Source organism: Hypanus sabinus, chromosome 15, assembly GCF_030144855.1.
Source record: "Hypanus sabinus isolate sHypSab1 chromosome 15, sHypSab1.hap1, whole genome shotgun sequence".
In the NCBI taxonomy this organism is placed as follows: domain Eukaryota; kingdom Metazoa; phylum Chordata; class Chondrichthyes; order Myliobatiformes; family Dasyatidae; genus Hypanus; species Hypanus sabinus.
In genome coordinates, this window is record NC_082720.1 from 38,776,292 (window position 1) to 38,797,301 (window position 21,010).

The 21,010-nt window shown below is 40.4% G+C and overlaps 2 protein-coding genes across 4 annotated transcripts in view; one reads left to right on the plus strand and one right to left on the minus strand.

The window, feature by feature from the left end:
- Positions 1-281: 281 nt before the first annotated feature.
- thoc3 (THO complex 3) lies at positions 282-12,679 on the minus strand. The gene is made up of 6 exons (XM_059990229.1): positions 12,460-12,679; positions 11,601-11,757; positions 10,278-10,482; positions 9,500-9,661; positions 8,034-8,134; positions 282-7,472 (listed from the first exon to the last, which is right to left on the minus strand). The coding sequence occupies exons 1-6, from the start codon at positions 12,637-12,639 to the stop codon at positions 7,309-7,311; spliced, it is 969 nt and encodes a 322-aa protein (XP_059846212.1). The 5' UTR covers positions 12,640-12,679; the 3' UTR covers positions 282-7,308.
- Positions 12,680-12,932: 253 nt separating this feature from the next.
- simc1 (SUMO interacting motifs containing 1) overlaps positions 12,933-21,010 on the plus strand; it is a 106,389-nt gene continuing 98,311 nt past the window's right edge. Inside the window, exons 1-2 of one of the 3 annotated variants that reach the window (XM_059990233.1) lie at positions 12,933-13,000; positions 17,401-17,449. Coding sequence is in view for 1 of the 3 variants with exons in the window: in XM_059990231.1 (XP_059846214.1) it covers positions 13,229-13,256; positions 17,401-17,449 (77 nt within the window). In the remaining 2 variants the exon portion in view is untranslated. Of the gene's footprint in view, positions 13,001-13,034; positions 13,257-17,400; positions 17,450-21,010 lie in introns of those variants that run through there. The other 2 variants (XM_059990232.1, XM_059990231.1) reach the window with 2 other exon arrangements.

Here is a 21,010-nt window from a genome sequence, read left to right on the forward strand (position 1 = left end):
ACACATTGTAGACTGTTGTAAGCGAATTCTTAATAAATAAATCAGGGAGGGAAATTTTAGATTAGATCTCCAATGGTAAAGAATCCTCTGAAATGCAACTCCCGTGAAACCATTTTAGCAACCATCGTAATCTGGTTAAAACATAACACGGGGTGGCGGGATCAGTACGTGTACTCAGTATTGAGTTTGCAAACACCGTGTACAAAATATTTAAATGAATGCGATATGATGCTGGCTTCATGCTGAAGGTTGTTGATTTTGCTAAAGGAACGAATAATTCTGCAGCTGCTAAGAAGTTTAGTGTAAATGAGAAACAAGTGAGAGTGGAGAAAGGCAGAGGAGACGCTGAGGGAAATGCCAGAGACGAAATGTGCAAACCGCAGGAAAACATACCAGTGGCCGGAACTGGAAGAAAAGGTTTTAGAGTGGGCGAATCACCAGCGATCGTCTGGATACATCGTTACCAGAGAAATGATTCGAAATCAAGTGTTGAAAATTTCAAAGCTACGCGAAGTTGATGCACCCGATTTATGAATAGACGTGATCTTATGTTGAGACAAAAAACAAAGATTGTTCAGAAAATTCCCGCGGGGTGTTGTTTTCGTTCAAGAACGCTGCTGGATGGACGAAGCGGATTAAAGAGGTGTGGCATTGACGTCCCGAAGGTTTCGGGAAGGAAAAGTCGCTACTTCTCTGGTTCAAAGCGCACTTGTCAGGTGAGACAAAAGCAGCACTGAAAGCTGAAAATACGGACACTGCAGGCATCTCCGGTGGGTTGACGTCCGTGCTCCAGCCACGAGGTGCGAGTTTAAACCATTCAAAGAATTCATGCGTCGACAGTTGAACGAATTTGACTCAAAATCAGCCAATAAATATGACCTGTCTTCCGTGTATTCTTTTTTCCAAAGTTGGCACCCTATGTATAAGACGACCCCCTATTTTTAGGACTAAAATTTAGGGCCAAACTCTCGGCTTATACACCAGAATGTATGGTATTTTTCCTTTTTCCATAATTGTAGATCTGTATTTTGCTTTTATACATCCTGTTGTTGCCCCGTTTTTCTTCCGATTTGTAACCTCTGATTTCGTTCTGGATACATTTGCTGTTATTGGTCTTCTGCAATTGTTCTATTAACTCACATTTGTCCTTAAGCCACTTTTCTTTTGCTGGCTTGCCAAAGAAACCAGGTGCAACAGAGTGTGGACAACACAGAACAATTAGTTTAATGAGCCACAAAAATACTACTGAGAATCATCATGCTCAGAATAAGAAACAAAATTAAACCAGAGATCAGTGAAGAACAGGGCGGCTTTGTCGAAGGCAAGGGAACATCAAACACAACTTATATTCTCAGGAATATTATCGAAAGGTCAATAGAAGTACAACAAGACCTATGCTTCTGTTTCATTGACTACACAAAAGCCTTTGACACAGTGAAATTCCAAGTCATCATGAAAATGCTTAAAGATATTAATATCGACAGAAAAGATCTAAGAATAATCAGGAACCTCTACTGGCCACAAAGTGCAGCCATACGGATAGACAACGAGATTGGTGAATATCAGCCAATAAAGTGAGGAGTCAGACAGGGTTGTGTTCCATCACCAGACCTGTTCTCCCTATACAGTGAAAGCATCATGAGAACCATACAAGACCTACCTGGAATAAGTATAGAAGGATATAATATCAACAACCTCCGCTATGCAGATGATACAGTACTGATAGCAAACAGTAAAGTAAATTTACAGAAACTAGTATCTACCATCAACACAGAGAGCGAAAGACTCGGCCTAACCTTAAACAAAAATAAAACTGAAGTAATGACAATATCAAAGAAACCTGATACCCAAACTGCAGGATCATATTGGGAAATGAAATCCTGAAACAAGTTCACAACTTCAAGTACCTTGGATCATGGGTAACATCTGATGGCAAATGCGAAACAGACATAAAAGCAAGAATAGCAATGACAAGAACAGCATCTACAGAAATGAGAAACATCCTAACGAACAAGAAAATAGCAATTGACATCTGCCTTAGAACTCTCAGCTGCTACGTTCTTCCTATATTGATGTATGGCTGTGAGTCATGGACCATCACAAATGCAATGGAAAAAAGAATCAATGCAGCAGAGATGTGGTTCCTCAGAAGAATGCTATGCAAATCATATATGGACAGGATTGTTCTACAGAGAACAAAAACAAAACAAAGGAAGGACATTAGCCTGGAGGATGTGGAATCAATATGGGTAGAGCTGCATAACACTAAGGGGCAGAAAACGCTGGTGCGAGTTGTGTACAGGCCACCTAACAGTAGTAGTGAGGTTGGAGATAGCATTAAACAGGAAATTAGAAATGCGTGCAATAAAGGAACAGTAGTTATAATGGGTGACTTCAATCTACATATCGATTGGGTGAACCAAATTAGTAAGGGTGCTGAGGAAGAGGATTTCTCGGAATGTATGCGGGATAGTTTTCTGAACCAACATGTTGAGGAACCAACTAGAGAGCAGGCCATTCTAGATTGGATATTGAGCAATGAGGAAGGGTTAGTTAGCAATCTTGTCGTAAGAGTGACCATAATATGGTGGAATTCTTCATTAAAATGGAGAGTGACATAGTTAATTCAGAAACAAAGGTTCTGAACTTAAAGAAGGGTAACTTTGAAGGTATGAGACATGAATTAGCTAAGATAGACTGGCAAATGATACCTAAAGGGTTGACGGTGGATATGCAATGGCAAGCATTTAAAGATCGCATGGATGAACTACAACAATTGTTCATCACAGTTTGGCAAAAGAATAAACCAGGGAAGGTAGTGCACCTGTGGCTGACAAGGGAAATTAGGGATAGTATCAAGTCCAAAGAAGAAACATATAAATTAGCAAAAAAAAAAGCGGCACACCTGAGGACTGGGAGAAATTCAGAGACCAGCAGAGGAGGACAAAGGGCTTAATTAGAAAAGGGGAAAAAAGATTATGAGAGAAAGCTGACAGGGAACATAAAAACTGACTGTAAAAGCTTTTATAGATAGGTGAAAAGAAAAAGATTGGTTAAGACAAATGTAGGTCCTTTACAGTCAGAAACAGGTGAATTGATCATAGGGAACAAAGACATGGCAGACCAATTGAATAACTACTTTGGTTCTGTCTTCACTAAGGAGGACATAAATAATCTTCCGGAAATAGTAAGGGACCAAGGGGCTAGTGAGATGGAGGAACTGAGGGAAATACATGTTAGTAGGGAAGTGGTGTAAGGTAAATTGAAGGGATTAAAGGCAGATAAATCCCCAGGGCCAGATGGTCTGCATCTCAGAATGCTTAAGGAAGTAGCCCAAGAAATAGTGGATGCATTAGTGATAATTTTTCAAAACTCCTTAGATTCTGGATTAGTTCCTGAGGATTGGAGGATGGTTAATGTAACCCCACTTTTTAAAAAAAGCAGGGAGAGAGAAACCGGGGAATTATAGACCAGTTAGTCTGACATCGGTGGTGGGGAAAATGCTAGAGTCGGTTATCAAAGATGTGATAACAGCACGTTTGGAAATCATTGGACAAAGTCAGCATGGATTTGTGAAAGGAAAATCATGTCTGATGAATCTTATAGAATTTTTTTGAAGATGTAACTAGTAGAGTGGATAGGGGAGAGCCAGTGGATGTGGTATATTTAGATTTTCAAAAGGCTTTTGACAAGGTCCCACACAGGAGATTAGTGTACAAACTTAAAGCACATGGTATTGGGGGTATGGTATTAATGTGGATAAAGAATTGGTTGGCAGACAGGAAGCAAAGAGTGGGAGTAAATGGGACCTTTTCAGAATGGCAGGCAGTGACTAGTGGTGTATTGGAAGGCTCAGTGCTGGGACCCCAGTTGTTTACAATATATATTAATGATTTAAACGAGGGAATTAAATGCAGCATCTCCAAGTTTGCGGATGACACGAAGCTGGGCAGCGGTGTTAGCTGTGAGGAGGATGCTAAGAGGATGCAGGGCGACTTGGATAGGTTAGGTGAGTGAGCAAATTCATGGCAGATGCAATTTAATGTGGATAAATGTGAGGTTATCCACTTTGGTTGCAAGAACAGGAAAACAGATTATTATCTGAATGGTGGCTGATTAGGAAAAGGGGAGGTGCAACAAGACCTGGGTGTCATTGTACACCAGTCATTGAAGGTGGGCATGCAGGTACAGCAGGTGGTGAAAAAGGCAAATGGTATGTTGGCATTCATAGCAAAAGGATTTGAGTACAGGAGCAGGGAAGTTCTACTGCAGTTGTACAAGGCCTTGGTGAGACCGCACCTAGAATATTGTGTGCAGTTTTGGTCCCCTAATCTGAGGAAAGACATTCTTGCCATAGAGGGAATACAGTGAAGGTTCACCAGATTGATTCCTGGGATGGCAGGACTTTCATATGAAGAAAGACTGGATCGTCTAGGCTTATACTCACTGGAATTTAGAAGATTGAGGGGGGATCTTATTGAAACGTATAAAATTCAAAAGGGATTGGACACGCTAGATGCAGGAAGATTGTTTCCTATGTTGGGGAAGTCCAGGACAAGGGGTCACAGTTTAAGGATAAAGGGGAAGCCTTTTAGGACCGAGATGAGGAAAAACTTCTTCACAGAGTGAGTGGTGAATCTGTGGAATTCTCTGCCAGAGGAAACAGTTGAGGCTGGTTCATTGGCTATATTTAAGAGGAAGTTAGATAAGGCCCTTGTGGCTAAAGGGATCAGGGGGTATGGAGAGAAAGCAGGTACAGGGCTCTGTGTTAGATGATCAGCCATGATCATACTGAATAGCAGGGCAGGCTCGAAGGGCCGAATAGCCTAATCCTGCACCTATTTTCAATGTTTCTATTACTTTAAAAAAAATCAGAAAACAGCAATCAAAATTCTTTGGACACATCATGCAAAGAGAGACATTAGAACATTTAATTACAACTGGAAAGCTGGACGGAGAAAGAAGCAGAGGCAGAGAATGAAAATGATAGATGGATTAACATCACAGTTAGAAATAGGGGAGGCAACAACTACAATTCAGAGGGTTAGGGACTGTGATAGATGGGAGAGACATGACCGCCCACACCTAATGGCAAGGCACCTGAACTGAATAAAAAGGCAGAGCAACGCCTACACTCCCAGAAAAGGTTGGGGCAAGCGAGGCCCTCCCCTCCCCCAACCATCTTAAAATAATTTTGCAGTAGCACCATTAAGAGCATCCTGACAAGGTGCATCTCCATCTGGTATGGGAGCATCGGTCCAGAGGTTCCACTGAAGGATGGTGAGAACAGCCAAAAGGATCATAGGGGTCTCCCTACCATCCATTGGGGACATTTCATAGGAGCGCTGCATACACAGGGCCCTTATTATTATCAAGGATCCCACCCATCCATCCAACATCCTCTTAGACATTCTACCGGCAGACAAGAGAGTCCGATGCTTAAAAACAAGAACGGTCAGGATGGGAAGCAGCTACTTCCCTCAGGCCATTTTGCTTCTGAAGTCCCTGTCGCATCACATGTGGTGACATCGCATAATTTGTACTGTATCCTACAATATTTAATTTATGCATTTTACTTTGTTTACCCATGCACAATTCTTTTGTAGATTTACTTCCCTAAGTTAATGTGTGCTCTGTGTACTACTGTGTTTTACGCCCTGGTTCAGAGAAAAGTTGTCTCGGATATACATGTATATAGTGAAGTGACAATAAACTGGACTGACTTGAAACTTCGGCTAACTTGGCCAAAAATTAATTGGGCCAATATGTACTGATCCTGATGCATCCCAATTAACCAGAATCCGCTGTAATTGATGTGAAATGTCAACTTACACCACTAGTGTGCACTTGTTTTGTACTGCAAGTTTTAACTTGTCTTAAACCTCACAACTGTCAGCCAATTCAAATTGAATATGCATACTTCAAATGCTACAATGTACATAGTTATGATTCAGCTTCACCGTGGTCAAACATCCAAAGTCCAACAAAGAACTGAAGACAAAAACCTAATAATTCTTTTTGCAAGCTTGGTATGGATTCATTTCCAGAATCAGCCTCAAATTAAGGCACCTTTTTCTGTAAAGACAACATTCAAAATACCACAACAAGCAAGTATTAAGTAACTGGAAATGAATTTGCTGAAAACATGGATTTACCCATCCTGCTTTCTCTCCCCTTACATTTTTCACTGTGGGGTTGTCCTATTAATTGTTGTATTAAAAAGATGTTTATAAATTTAAGCACACACAGAAGGTAAATGGAAATTATTATCCAAAACAATTGTCCAAAGTTTATTCTTAATAAAGACCTTAAAAGTTCAGATTATTGCCATGTTTTTGAGTTGACATATTACCTTTAAAAAACATCAAACATGTAATTTTCAAGCCAACATAAAAGAGAATCCTTAAACCTTTACTTATAATATACTGGTCCAGACAAAATGCCAAAAACTGTCTTTTGCATTGCTTTGAAAACTCTGGAACCCCTTTGATTTGGTAACTGGTGCCAAATCTACACTTATCCAATAGCTCTAAATATTTATTTCCTTTTAACTATAATGTTGTGGCGCTGCATGTAACAAGTAAAACTTCCCCAAAAAGTTAAAAACTGGACCTACGATATCAATTCGATATCTGATAAACAAGGTAGCTATAAAACAATCAAATTTAAACCAATGTGAATTTGGGACAAGAGTATCATTAACATTGTGTTTTCTAGAACACTGTCATCTAATACTACTACATCAAGTTAAACCACTGCAACAAGATTTTCCTGAATGGAATAGTAAAAGTGAAAACTTAAGTAATTCATAAAAAAATGTACAATAATGTACTAAGTTGCAATTTTAAAATTCAGTAGTTCTGTTGCCAAATTACCACTCTCTTCTGCACTTAACACCCTTGTGAAATTACCTTTTACAGCTCTAAAGATAGGAAATTGAATGTACAAAAGGGGGGAGAAAATCAACTGTGCATTAGACATCTTGTATGTGGCACTTCATATGTAAAAAATATTCAAGTTAATTTCTACTTTCCTGTCAAATACTGTCATCTACATATTTTAATACATTTGCACATTAATTACAAACAATTTATTTATATCAAATTTATCCAAGAATATTCATGAACATACATTTCCATATTAAATGGAAAACTATAGTATGAGCATACAAATTCAATATGCATTCACATTATAGTTTTTTAAAAAAAGCACTTTTTCTACAATGATCATCCAATAGATTTGAGTCCAAAGTAGCTTTTGCATGTTTCACTCATTGAGCAACATGCACTGAAGTCCAGAAGTATCGTTTCATGAATCATTAGGGAGTCCAAAGAGTTTAACAGTTCCAGCTTCCCGACTGTTATCGTACTTGCCATCTTTGTCATCACAAGCAAAAGCCAAGAGTGGTCGTTTCGGATGCCATGCTACAGTAAAAGTAGGCGAGTCACATTGCACCTCCCATAGCTTTTCACCTATTGGAAGAATTTTTTTTTAAATATACATCATATAAAAGATAATTTAGACAATTACCATTGCAGTTTTCATAATATTATCATACTCACAGAACCGGTCAGGATAATATTCCACAGAAATATATTTAGCCATGGGATGCAGATGTTTTCACTGTTCTTATATTTTTAATTGTATGCAGCTTTACTCAGTTATATTTTTGTTCTAGTAATATTACAAACTATTCTAGTTCTATCCTTTTAAAAAGATACTCAGGTCCAGTGGTTAGTCATGACCTTTCATCTTTGGGATAAATGTTCAAACTGACAACAAAATCTCTTCTGCAGGCTGAGGATTCAAATAAAGAGCGTGTGGGAGCCACAATCAAAACTTTAATCAAAGGTTAGCAGTTCAACAAATAAACCTGCAGACAACCAGTAGAAACTTAAAAAGTTCCACTTAAGTAGTATTCACTACAGGCATATAATTAGTTTTCTAAAGAGGCAGCCAGGCAAGAGAAGTTTAACTTCTAGAATGATACCAATGGTTACCAATTAACACCATGTTGATTTAAAAATTCATACCAGTTTCCACTTCTGCAATGTCTATGAAGTGATCCTCAGAAGCTGATGCTAGCATTTTTCCATCGTGGCTGAAGCTTAATGTTCTTACAGGCCAGTCAAGTCTGAAAGAAAGAAACAAAGCTGTACAAAACTCCGTAACAAAATTTTAATGCCTGGCAAAAGCAAAAATAGTCAATAAGTTGGTGATGCAGCACATTGATACTGCAGGTAAAGTTGTTGGCTCATGCCTCCAGTCCTGACCTCTGGTGCTGCCTATGTGGAGCCTGCACGTTCTCCTTCATGCTCCACCTGGTTTCACCAGATGATCTAGTTTCCTCCCACCTCCCAAAAAAGTGCTAGTTGGTAATTTAATTCATTACTGCAATAGAACACTACAGCACAGTACAGCCCCTTCAGTCCATGACATTGTACCAACCTTTTAATCCTAAAATCATTCTAACCCTTCCCTCCTATATAGCTCTATTTTTCCCCCACATGTCTTACTATGTTTTTTTTACATGCCCCTAATATATCTGCTTCCACCACTGTGGCATTCCGCATACTCACAACTCTGGAAAAAGAAATTACCTCTGGCATCCCGCCTATACTTCCTCCATTCACTTTAAAATTATACCCACTGGTGATAGCCATTTCCACCCTGGGAAGAGGTCTCTGGCTCGCCACTCGTCCTCCTTCATCTGCTCAACCTATCTTCAACTAATCTAGAGCAAGAATAGACCTGATGCCCCCCCCCCCACCCATCTATGTTGTGAGAAATATGAGAAACAAAGCAGGTAGCCATATAGATCAACAAGTAAAAAAGCTTCAGAGAAGTATGGACATCACACCTTCCAGATAGCCTTATTCAGTCTTCAGATAACTTTGTGTTAGCGAATTCCAATTGCAACTCATATAAACAGACAGCAAAGAATATGTGGTGTGAAGGAGTTAAGTGTTATCACTTGTATCAGCATTCTCAAATATGCAGAATGGCAGGATAATGCACAAACAAACTAAGATAAATAAGATAGATAACATTGGTGTTTTATTGTACTCCACATCTTTAACTAATTTTTCAGAAAATGGCAAAAAAATTTCAAGAATCTGCATAAATCTATCAAAGCAATGCAAACTGCAGTTTAAAAAAAGCATTTAAACTCATGTGCTTTGAATCTCAGGCACATTTAGAAAGAACTAAATAAATGATTGACTCCAACATACAGTCAAACTTCCTTAGGAAGACCATTTTCATACAGAACAATAGAATAACTTCCTTTTAACTGTCTGCACAAACAATTCTCCTTGTAAAGTACAAATTCAAATGAATATATTTTGATGTAGAATTAATACCATGGAAAAACTTGCATCACAGCTATGATTTGAAAAATAGTCAATGTAACAAAATCAGATACAATATCTTGTTTATTTTCCATTCTTAGTCCAAATTTAACAGTTAATATTTTGAGCACATTCCAACGCCAACTAACCTGGAGAAGCATCTTACACACACAAGCTCATCCACACTCCAAAGGCTCACCAGTGCATCAGCACTCCCTGTAGCAAAATATTTGCCTGTTGGATCAAATTTAATGCAAATGCAGTTCGAAGGATGTGCATTGATTGACTGAATAGGTTTCAATTCTGGATAACTGAAACACAAATAAAAAAAAACTTAAAAACAGTAATATCAGATTATTTCACTAAGTTATTTTGAACAACCTCAATTTACTACAGGCAAATGTAAGATCAAACATGAATAGTAATAAATAATGTAGTTCTGTTCAAAAAATACAAATATAGTGATCCAATAAGTCTAAGGTAAATTTATATTGGTAGAAGTGTTATAATAAAATGCATTTTGTTTTCTTGACCACCCATTCCCTCCCACCCCAAAATCTGCAGAATTTAAATTTCAAATGATCATACTGTCCACAGAAGCTGATTCCATACATACCCCGTTCCCAAATCTTGTCTAAACAATTGATCAGATGTTAATATTCATCAGAATTGCTACCCCTTACAAAAAAATTAAAATTATTGGTACAGTTCTGCCACAGTCCTAAATTTACAAATTAACTTTTAATTTGATCAAGAACAAATTCAAAACTAGTAATTTTATATAAAGTCTGAAAGTGAATTATTCATAAATACATAGATAAGATTGATCACCAACTCAGGATACAACATCTGACTCTAATATACCCTACAGTTCAATTACACACATCTTTGTCAGCCCACTTAGTAAATTTCAAAAATTTATGTTACCTGAGTAAGTTGATGCAGCCATTGCCATTGGTTAGGAAAAACATATCATTATCATTATTCCAAGATATCTCATTTACTTCAAATTTAAACTGTTCTTCAGCCCTTGATCGGTGTGACTTAGCATCAATGAAAGTTACCACATCGTCTTTGTTTCCTACAGCAATGGTTTGGCCATCAGGACTCCAACAGATGTTAATATTCTCACCTAATAAAAAATATGTTCAGTCTCTAGACAGAATACAATGCAGCCATTCCCTTTATTATAACAAAAAGTCAAGACAACACAGGTAATACAATCCAAATTCCATACTTGCCAGTCATCATTGAGAAATCAGTGGACAGCTTCTGAGTGTAAACATCTCAGAGGATCCTGGGCCCAACACACTGAAGCAATCATGAAGACAGGCTCTACTTTGTTAAGAGTTTGGGGAGATGTTGTATGACCAAGGCATTTGCAAATTTCTGCAAGATGGACAGTATTCTGATTGGTTGCATCACAGCCTGTTGTGGAGGTTCCAATGCATAGGATCACAAAAGGCTGCCAAGAGTTGTAGACTCTTGCCAGCATAGAGCTCCCCACCATCAACGACATATTCAAGAGGCAGTGCTTCAAACAGCGGTGTCCCTCCCCATTCAACAAATGCTCTCAACTCATTACTAACATCAGGAAAGTGGTACAAGAATCTGAACATTGTAAGATCAGCTTCTAACCATCAGACTAATTTTTGATTTGCATTCTACTGCTACCACAAAACAACAAATTTCATGAGTCTGTGATAATAAACCTGCTTCTAATACAAACAGGAAAAGGGAATAATACCCTACAATTAAATATAACAAAATATAACTGGCATTTCATAGAAATATACCACAAGCTGATACACTTAGCCAACTAATATGATTGACTAAAGAAGTCAAAGCAGCATTCTAAAGGAGGAGAGAACATAAAAAGTAAGGGGGGCTTAAAGGGGTCTGCAAGGCCAGCGTACCATACCCACAACTGCCAAAACAGCAGTTGATGAGAATGCATGGTTAATAAAATATATTAGGATAGAATTCGGGTGAATACAGTGCTTGAAGGTAGGCACAGATTCGGCAGGATGAAGGCCACATTTCTCTCAATTACATTAAACACTGGTTATGGTTTTTCAAAAGCACATTAAGCTTTCCAAAGTCCAGTGAGAACAACTCAGCACATTGATCAGATCAATTAATACTGGTGTTGCGATTTTACTGTAATAATCAAATCATTCCCAATTGTGGAATACAACAACCAGAAGATTTAAATGTACTGCCGTGATGACTAAATCTCTTCTAAATTACCTTTTGTGTTGACAGTAGCAACACATTTTGTCGTTCGGACATCCCAGATTCGAACAGTTTTATCACCAGAAGCAGTCACAAAAAGGTCTGCATTGGTAGGATGCCAACAGAGCTGGTCTACACTATCACCATGACCACGATAGTTATTCTCCTTAACCTGCAAAATATAAATAGAATTAACAAGAATAAAACTTTTAAATCATTTATGTAATTAGATATTAATTACAGTAAAAATTCAATAATCTACAACCCAACTATTTAGAAATCACCTTTGCTCAGAATCTGACTTGACATGTTATTTGCAGTGTCCCTTTCTACCTACCAGGGCCCCAGTTCCAGTACTCCCTTTAATCTTTACTGACAACACTGTGAAATACCTGTTAAAATAATATATACCATCAAATCAGTTTTACTGTAAATAATTTTAGTGAGTTGTTTCTGTCCTGTACACGTTTCTCAGAAGTGCGTTGTCTTTCTGAGGTGGCTGGAGCAATGACACAAATGTAGAAGAAATGGAAATTCTGAAGGACAAGGAGGCCGGGGGTGGGGGGGGAGAGATGGTGGGGATACAGAGGGGAGGGGAGCTCAGGGGGAAACGAGGGGAGGGGAGCGCAGGGGGAAACGAGGGGACGTGAGAGGTAGGGGTAAGGAGGCCGGGGGGTGGGGGGGGGGGGAGAGGAGGGATCCGGCCGGGAGGTGGTGGGGGGGGGGGAGAGGAGGGATCCGGCCGGGAGGTGGTGGGGGGGGGGGAGAGGAGGGATCCGGCCGGGAGGTGGGGGGGGGGGTGAGGGGAGAGGAGGGATCGAGGGCAAGTGAGGAAGGTTTTCGGCGGGGGCAGCCCGGCACTCGCTTCGCTCACCAGCCGGTCTTTCTCCAACACGAAGACGCTGGCCGTCTTGTCGAAGGAGCCGGAGGCAAGCCTGCGACCATCGCAGCTCCAAGCCACCGAGTGGACCTTGGCGGCGTGCGCCGAGAACTCCTTGGTGCGGCCGTTGGTCTTGAAATGCTCCTGAGTCTCGAGCAGGTAGGTGGCCGCCATGTTCGTGCGGCTCGGGCCACGGCACCCACCGCCGGGGCCGGGGGGTGATGGCCAAAGCAACAGCCCACACTGCTCCGCTTCGGCTGCAAAGCGAAATTACAAGAAGGCCTTTGCTGGCTAATTAGATATACAAAAATTAGAGTTTCTCTTTCCTGAATTTTTAAAAAAACGTTCCTTTCACTATTTTAAAAGTCTGCGGTTTACTGAACCCCTATTAGGGAAATGGTACAACCATACATTGCGAATCAAACTTTATTTATAAACAGAAACTTTATTTACACCGCAGAGGGAACAACAGTCGGTGCGGGAGTGACTGGGTCTGCTCCAGTTTCCTGTTTGTTTCGTATTGCCAGCATCTGTGGTAAATGGTGTAGATTACAGAATACTTTGAAATGTCCATTTCGGCGGGAAAAAAGTGTATTTTCTAAATAGTATGGGGTTTCAGAATTGACTGCACATGATTAAGGAAGCTAATTATGTTATTGTTTGTTGCTGGTGGAATTGGATGTGAACGCAAGGAGATTATACACAACTTTGATATGGAGTATTCCGAACAGTACCGATACAGCTTTGCCATTCCAAGCAGGTTATGTACCTGTGGTATCAGCTACATAAAAGTAAGAAATACTGACGTTGCTAGAAATCCAAGGTTACGTATAAAATGATGGAGAAGCTTGGCAGGTCAGGCAACATCTTTGGAAAGGATTAAAGAGCCGACCTTTTGGGCCGAGGTCTTTCATCAGCACTAGAAAGGAAGGGGGAATAGCCAGAATAAGAAGGTGGGGGAGGGGAAGGAGTACAAGTTAGTGACTGATGAAACTAGGTGAGGGGGAGGTAGGTGGATGGGGTATGAAATGAGAAGCTAGGGGTGATAGAAAAGGTGAAGGAAATGGAATCTATATTCCTCTCCATAGACCTGCTGTGTTCCTCCAGCATACTGTGCATGTAGTATCAAGCAAATTTTCTCTATCCTCCAGCAAATCCTGACCTGGTGACTATTTCCTGCATTTTATTACTTTTATGCTGTATTTTGTTTCTTTCTTTCTCTAATTAACCACCCCAACTAGATGATCTCTCCAACTTCTCTCTATGGTACCCTGGCCTCACCATTCCATTCCAGAGATGCTCCATTTGCAAATTCATATATTTCACCCCCTCCCCCCACCTGTTACTTTGAGTATTTCTAGCTTTTTCTAATCTTCGTTATCTAGGTGAGGCACCTGTTTTAGCAGAAGCCATCAACTAATTTACCTCTGCTTTAGCTTCACTCACTTTCTGTAACTCAAAAATGTAACTCACTTCTCACTCAGAACGAGATACCCACCTGCTTCAAGCAGACTTCAGTTATACTGGTGGCTAGGAAGATCATGGTAACTGGCCTCAATGACTGCCACCTGCCACAGTGATAAGAGGTTGGTGATAAAACATCTCTCTGCCTGAGAAGTGACTTGGATCTGCTCCAGTTTCCCTGCCAGCACGACAGGTTCACAGCAAATACCATTCCATTGACTTCACTCAACCCTGGAACATTAGAATGCTCATTATCGACTACAGCTCATCATTCAATACTAGCATCCCCTCGAAACTAATCAATAAGCTCCAAGATCTCAACCTCAATGCCTCCTCATGCAATTGGATCCTCAATTTCCTTACTTGCAGACCCCAGTCAGTTTGGACTGGCAACAACATCTCTTTCACAAACTCCATCAGCACAGGTGTGCCACAAAGCTGTGTGCTTAGCCATTCCTCCACTCACTTTACAGTTTTGACTGCGGCTAAGCAGAGCTCCAATGCCACATTTAAGTTTATTGATGACACTACTGATGTAGGCTGAATCACAGGTAGTGGCAATTTAGTATATAGGAGGGAAATTGAAAATCAGGCAGATTGGTGCCACAACAATAACCCCTTACTCAGTGTCAGCAAGGAGCTGATTATTGACTTCAGGATGAGGAAACCAGAAGTCCATGAGTCAGTCCTCATTAGCGGATCAGAGCTGGAGAGAGTCAACAACTTTAAACTCATTGGATTTTTCATTTCAGAGGATCTGTCCTGGGCCCAGCACATAAGTGAAATTATGAAGAAAGCATAGCTGTACTTCTACTTACTAAGGAGTTTGCAAAGATTTGGCATGACATCTATAACTTTGACTAACTTCTTTCAATGTGTTGTGAAGAGTATATTGAATTTGAACTTATTTAAATCTTACATCAGTCCCACAACATGGGGGTATAAAAATCTTTGCATTATGATAGTCACAATGTACAGACATTTGAATTTAGAAGTCTAATGGCTTGTAGAAAGAGGCCTGTTGGTCCTGGCTTTAACACTGTGATACCACTTGCCAGACAGAAGCAGCTGAAACAGTTTCTGGTTGAGTTGACTGCTGTCCCCGATGATCTTCCAGGCCTTCTTTGCGTAACTGCTGCTGTAGACGTCCTCAGTGGAGGGAAGTTCACATCCACAGATGTGCAGGGCTGTCTGTACCACTCTCCATGCCAGTGAGTTCCCAAACCAGACAGTGATACAGCCAGTCAGGATGCTCTCATTAGTGGCCCTGTAGAAGGTCTTGACGATTTGGGGGCTCATGCTGAACTTCTTCAGTGGCCTGAGGTGGAAGCAACACTGTGTGCCTCTTTTGTACCACATAGCCAGTGTGTACAGTCCAGGTGAGATCTTTGGTGACGTGTATACCGAGGAACTTGAAAGTACTCACCCTCTCAACTGCAGTCCCATTGATGTTGTCTCCGTTCCTCCTGTAATCCATGATCAGCTCTTTGACTGGCTGCATCATGGCCTGATATGGAAACACCAATGCTCTTGATTGGAAAATCCAGTTAAGTGTAGTGGATACAGCCCAGTTCCTCATGGGTAAAGCCTTCCCCTCCATTGAGCGCACCTACACAGAGTGCTGTCGTAGGAAAGCAGCATCCATCACCAGGGACCCACACCACCCAGGACATGCTCTCTTCTCACTGGTGCCATCAGGAGGCAGATACAGGAGCCTCAGGACTCACACCACCAGGTTCAAGAACAGTTATTACCCCTCAACCATCACTCTCCCGAACCAGAGGGGCTAACTTCACTCGCCCCATCACTGAACTGTTTCCAGAAGCTATGGACTCACTTTCAAGGACTCTTCATCTCATGTTCTTGATATTTATTGCTTATTTGTTATCATTATTATTATTTCTTTTTTCTCTTTATTTTTACACAGTTTGTTGTGTTTTGCACACTGATGTCCATCCTTTTGGTGCAATGTTTCATTAATTCTATTATGGTTATTGGATTTATTGAGTATGCCCACAAGAAAATGAATCTCAGGGCTATATATAGTGACGCATATGTACTTTGATATTAAATTTACTTTGAACTTTGAACTAACAATGGAAACTGACAAGGCTTTCAGTTTTTTTTAAGATCTCCTCCTTAAACTCCTTTTCTATTATATTGATGATTGTGTTGATGCTGTTTTCTGAACTCTTTTATGAGGGTTTTGTACAGCCATACAGAATTTTTTTAAGTGATTACCTTTGCTACCATTTCCTATTCTGTTCTCACTCTTCACTTGGTTCACAGCTGACTTTTCTGTGATATCATTATGTCTAACTCAAGAATAGTTTTGCAATTTCCTTTAAAGGAAATTTTAACTACATCTCACACCTAGCTCCTTGTAAGGCCTCCATTCCATACTCACAGTTTCTCCATCTCCTTCAGATCTGTTGTTTTGATGAGATCTATCACCTTAGTGCCTTTTAGCTATCTTCTGGTTTACCAGACTGTTTTCCCCTGCACCATTGTCGGCAAGCTCTCCAACAGTGTCACCTGTACCTAGCACACTTCCTTTCCTATCAACCATAATAAGCTCCTCCTTGTTCTCACCCTCCACCTCATGCTAATGAATTAATCCCTACAGGAAAATTGTTTCACCAAAAAAGATAATTTTGAGATTAAAAAAGTACATGACCAGATTGACCAGTACTAAGGTGCTTTGTAATTTAGGTATGATTTCAATGTTCATTGTATGTATAGCAACAATGAATATAAAAACAGCTGATACTCCACTACATTTACTGACAATGCAAGCAGATTGTATGGAACAATACTTTGCATACTTTATGTTCAATTACGTTTATATCAATAGCTCTTCTGACTTTATTTTCACAATCTGATATCATGTAAGTAACACCCAAACACCATGACCTTATTATAGTAGGTGACTGCAATCTACTTAAATGTGTACATGTTTAACTGTAATGTTCAACAAATACCAAAAATCATTATTTAATTTGTATTTCTGTATGTATCATGTGGTCATGTTCTTTGTGAATTAACCAACATCTCAGTATTAGAATCAGGCATTTGTGATATCTGTACCTAAACTTGACATTGAATTCACTACCTCAACTGAAATTCCCTGGCATAACACAATATTATACAGTATTGATTCTTCAAATCACATTCATCCTCCAGTCTTCAAACTTAAGAAAAGTCACTGATCTGTAACATTAACTTTTTATCAACAAAGATATTGCCGAGAGATTAACTGTTTTTATGTTATCTTGCAGACATACTTTAACGGAGTAAAAAAATCTGTTGTTCTTTGAAAGATAAATTAGTGATAACTTGGAAAATTCACAAGGGGCAGAGAGGAACATTCAATACATTTTTTCAAGCAGCCATGATGGCCTATCAACTCCTGTGTTTATACATATTCTTCAGTACATAGCAAAATAATCAAAATTTTGTTTTCAATTTTAGAAGTCGAGAAAGCAGTGGAAAGTGGACTATTACAAGATGGAATAACAGAGTAAGTATGTCAAGGTAGCTGAACATTTGAGTGGGAACTGCACAAGAAAGCAGCCTGACTTCTGAGAGTATAGAGTGAGGGTGTCGTGGTTTCTTGTGCCCCACAAACGACCAGGAGACGCAGAAGATTCTTCAAGAAGTATTAAGCTTTAATTTGCAAATCAAAGCTGAGACAGTCAGTGAGCTAGTCGCTGATTGCCCACCGATCTTTGGACACAGCATTTTTTATAGTAATCTCCTGGTCCAGTTGCTATAGTTGCATATACGTACTACATCTTGTCCCTATTGTTTCTACCCATTGACTTAATCATGTTCTAATCTACATCTCTTAGCTACCTCTCATTAACATACCATTGTCTTCTACATTATTAAGATTTCATTCTCCTACTAAATTGGGTGCATGCATAGCAAATAGCAAACTCAGACTACATAATTTACATCTCTTCGCTTCCTCTAACACACCGTTGTCTTTTACATTCTTAGGATACATGCATAGCAAATAGCAAACTCAGACCTGAGCATAGCAAGCTGACTACATAGTTTTGGTTACACAGCAACTAATGCAACTTTTATACTCCAATATATCCCCCCTTTGAGACCCAGAGGGTCTCACATAGAGAAAGAAGACTAAGAGTCCGCGCACAAAAGCCCCAATAAACTCAAGCATTTATTCTCAAATCTCGGGTTAAACTATAATTTTCTGCGCCAAGATCTCAAAGTATTCTCTCCCTGTTATCCTGGGCCGCTGAGCCAAAAACCTGTCCCTTTGTACCTGAGACAGGGAAAAATACTCAGAAGCCCTTACCATCTATTCCCACATTGTCGTTTTGCTCTTGTTCATCCTGCAGGTGTTGTAGGCTGTAACGATACATTTTCGGTGTTTCTTTCTCCACTAAGCTTGCTTCAGTAATTGCCACGAGCATTGGAAATTGTTTGGTTGCAGCACGCACTACAAGAGATTTGAGACAAGGAAGAAAACAGCACAGCACAAGCACACAGCTCAACAATACAATACTGACAGTTATTGCCATTTTAGTCAGCCATGCTCCCCATCCTCCGAGTCTACTTTCTAACCAGTCAAATAACTGATGTCCGGACCCTGCATTCTGTTTAACTTCCTTTCTTAGACTTTTCAACTTATACATTGCCTTAGTAAACGATCCTTCTGGACTAGTGTTATTCGGTATAAAAGTACAGCACTTCTCTCCAAACATCACACAAACTCCTCCTTTTTCTGCCAACAACCGGTCCAATGCTTTCAGGGTTCCATTAATTCTCTCTACCATGCCCTGCGACTGAGAGTGGTATACACATCCAAATCTTTGCTTTATCCTCAGCGCCTGTAGTACCAGTTTGACCACTTTCTGGATAAAAGCTGAACCATTGTCTGAGCTAACTTCTGTAGGTATTCCAAACCTTGGGATCACTTCATTTGTCAGAAATTTTACCACTGTCTTTGCCCCTTGATCTCTTGAAGGTACCACCTCCACCCATCTGCTAAATTGATCAATTACTACCAACATGTATCTTTTCCCTCTCACTGTCTTTATCATGTCTACGTAATCGATCACTAGATGTTTAAATGGTCCTTCAGGTACAGGAATGTGGCCTATTGGGGTTGTAATTCCCTTTCGAACATTATTCTGTGCGCATACCTCGCACTGTGACAAGACAAAGTCCACTGAAGCCTGTAAATAAGGTGACCAAAAACCATCCTTTATTTTCTTTATCACTTCCCCCCTTGCACAATGGTCCATCTCATGTGCTTCTGAAATCAGAATCGTCAGGAGAGGGGTGGGCGCTACCAACAAACCGTCTTCCGTGCTCCACAAGCCTTCCGGGTTCTGCTTGGCCCCCCCTTTTTCTCCACATTGTCTGTTCTGCCAAAGTTGCCTTACCTTGTATTTCAATTAGGTCCTCTACCTCAGGTTCTGGAGTTAGGCTTACCTGGGGGGCAATGACAGCTGATGTACATCCAGATGCTTTTCTGGCTGCCTCGTCCGCAGTTTGATTTCCCTTTGTTATTACATCATTTCCCTTTTTATGTGCCTGGCATTTTACTATAGCCAATGCTTTAGGTTTCATTATGGCTTTTATTAAGTCTAGAATTTGCTGACAATTTTGTATGGGATCTCCATTACTTTTTTTTAAAACCTCTCTGCTTCCACGCTGCCCCGAACAAATGGCATACTTCATGGGCATATGCCAAATCAGTATAGACGTCTACTTTCTCACCTTCCATCATTTCACACGCAGCTGTCAGGGCTTTGATTTCCACTAGTTGGGCGGAACATGGTTGAGGACAGGACTCGATCCTAATAATCTTATAGCTCGACTGATCCTGCTGTGCTACTGAGAACCCTGCATGATTTCCATCATAGTCCCTATAACAAGAGCCATCTACGAACAGAACCTTTTTATCTGCATCCTCTAGTGGTTCTGACCGTAAATCTGCTCTCAATTTGGCAAATGTCATCGTCTTCCCTACACAATCATGGGGTTTTCCTTCATAGCCCAAAGGGACAAAATCGGCTATATTACTGGTAGAGCATCTCTGTATAGTTATGTCAGGAAATGTCACTAGCATCTGATATTGCTATCCTGGCTGGCATCAGCACAAATTTCCCTCTTTCCAGCAATTCTGCTACTTTGTGGTGTGTGTACAGGGTCACAAAATAGCCCAGGGTTACAGATGATGCCTTTCCATATGCATAGTACAGTGCCGCCAATTCCTGATAACAGGGTGGATACCCCCGAGCCACCTCATCTAGTCTCGTACTTTAGTATGCTATCGGCTGCTTTGCTTTTACTGTGCCTGTCCCTTGTGTTAGAACCACTGTGACATAACCCTCCTTTCGGTTGGATACATACAAATGAAAAACCTCGTAGTCAGGCAAAGCTAATGCTGGTGCTGACTGCAATTCCTGCTTAATAGTATTGAAAGCTATCTCCGCCTCTCCATTCCACTGTAAGCCGTTCTTCAAATTTGTATGTCCTGCTTCTTTCATTATCTTTCTCAAAGGTGCCACAATCTCAGCATATTCTCCTATCCAATCTGAGCTGTACCCTGCCATTCCCAAAAACGTCATCATCTGCCCTACAGTCTGGGGTTTTGGGGCCTTAGTTATTGCCTCAATCTGATCTGGTGCTATCGCCTTCACTCCCTTGGATATTACCCTGCCTAAGTATTCCACTTGCTGCGTGCAAAATTGCAGTTTCTTTTTGGATACTTTATGTCCTCCATGCGCCAGCTTCTCTAACAGAGTTATAGTGTCCTGCTTACACTGTTCCTCGCTGTGGAAGCAAATCAACAGGTCATCCACATACTGTAACAGTGTACTTTCCAATGGCATGCCCTCTAGGTCTGCCTTCAACACCTGATTAAAAACGTGTGGTGAATGTTTAAATCCTTGCAGCATTCTGGTATACTGAGCACCTCTAAGTAAATGCAAACAGATACTGACACTGGTCGGCCAGAAGAATGCTGAAGAACACCGAACACAAATCAATCACTGAAAAGTAACTTGCTTCTGGTGGAACATTAGTCAAAAGCGTGTGTGGG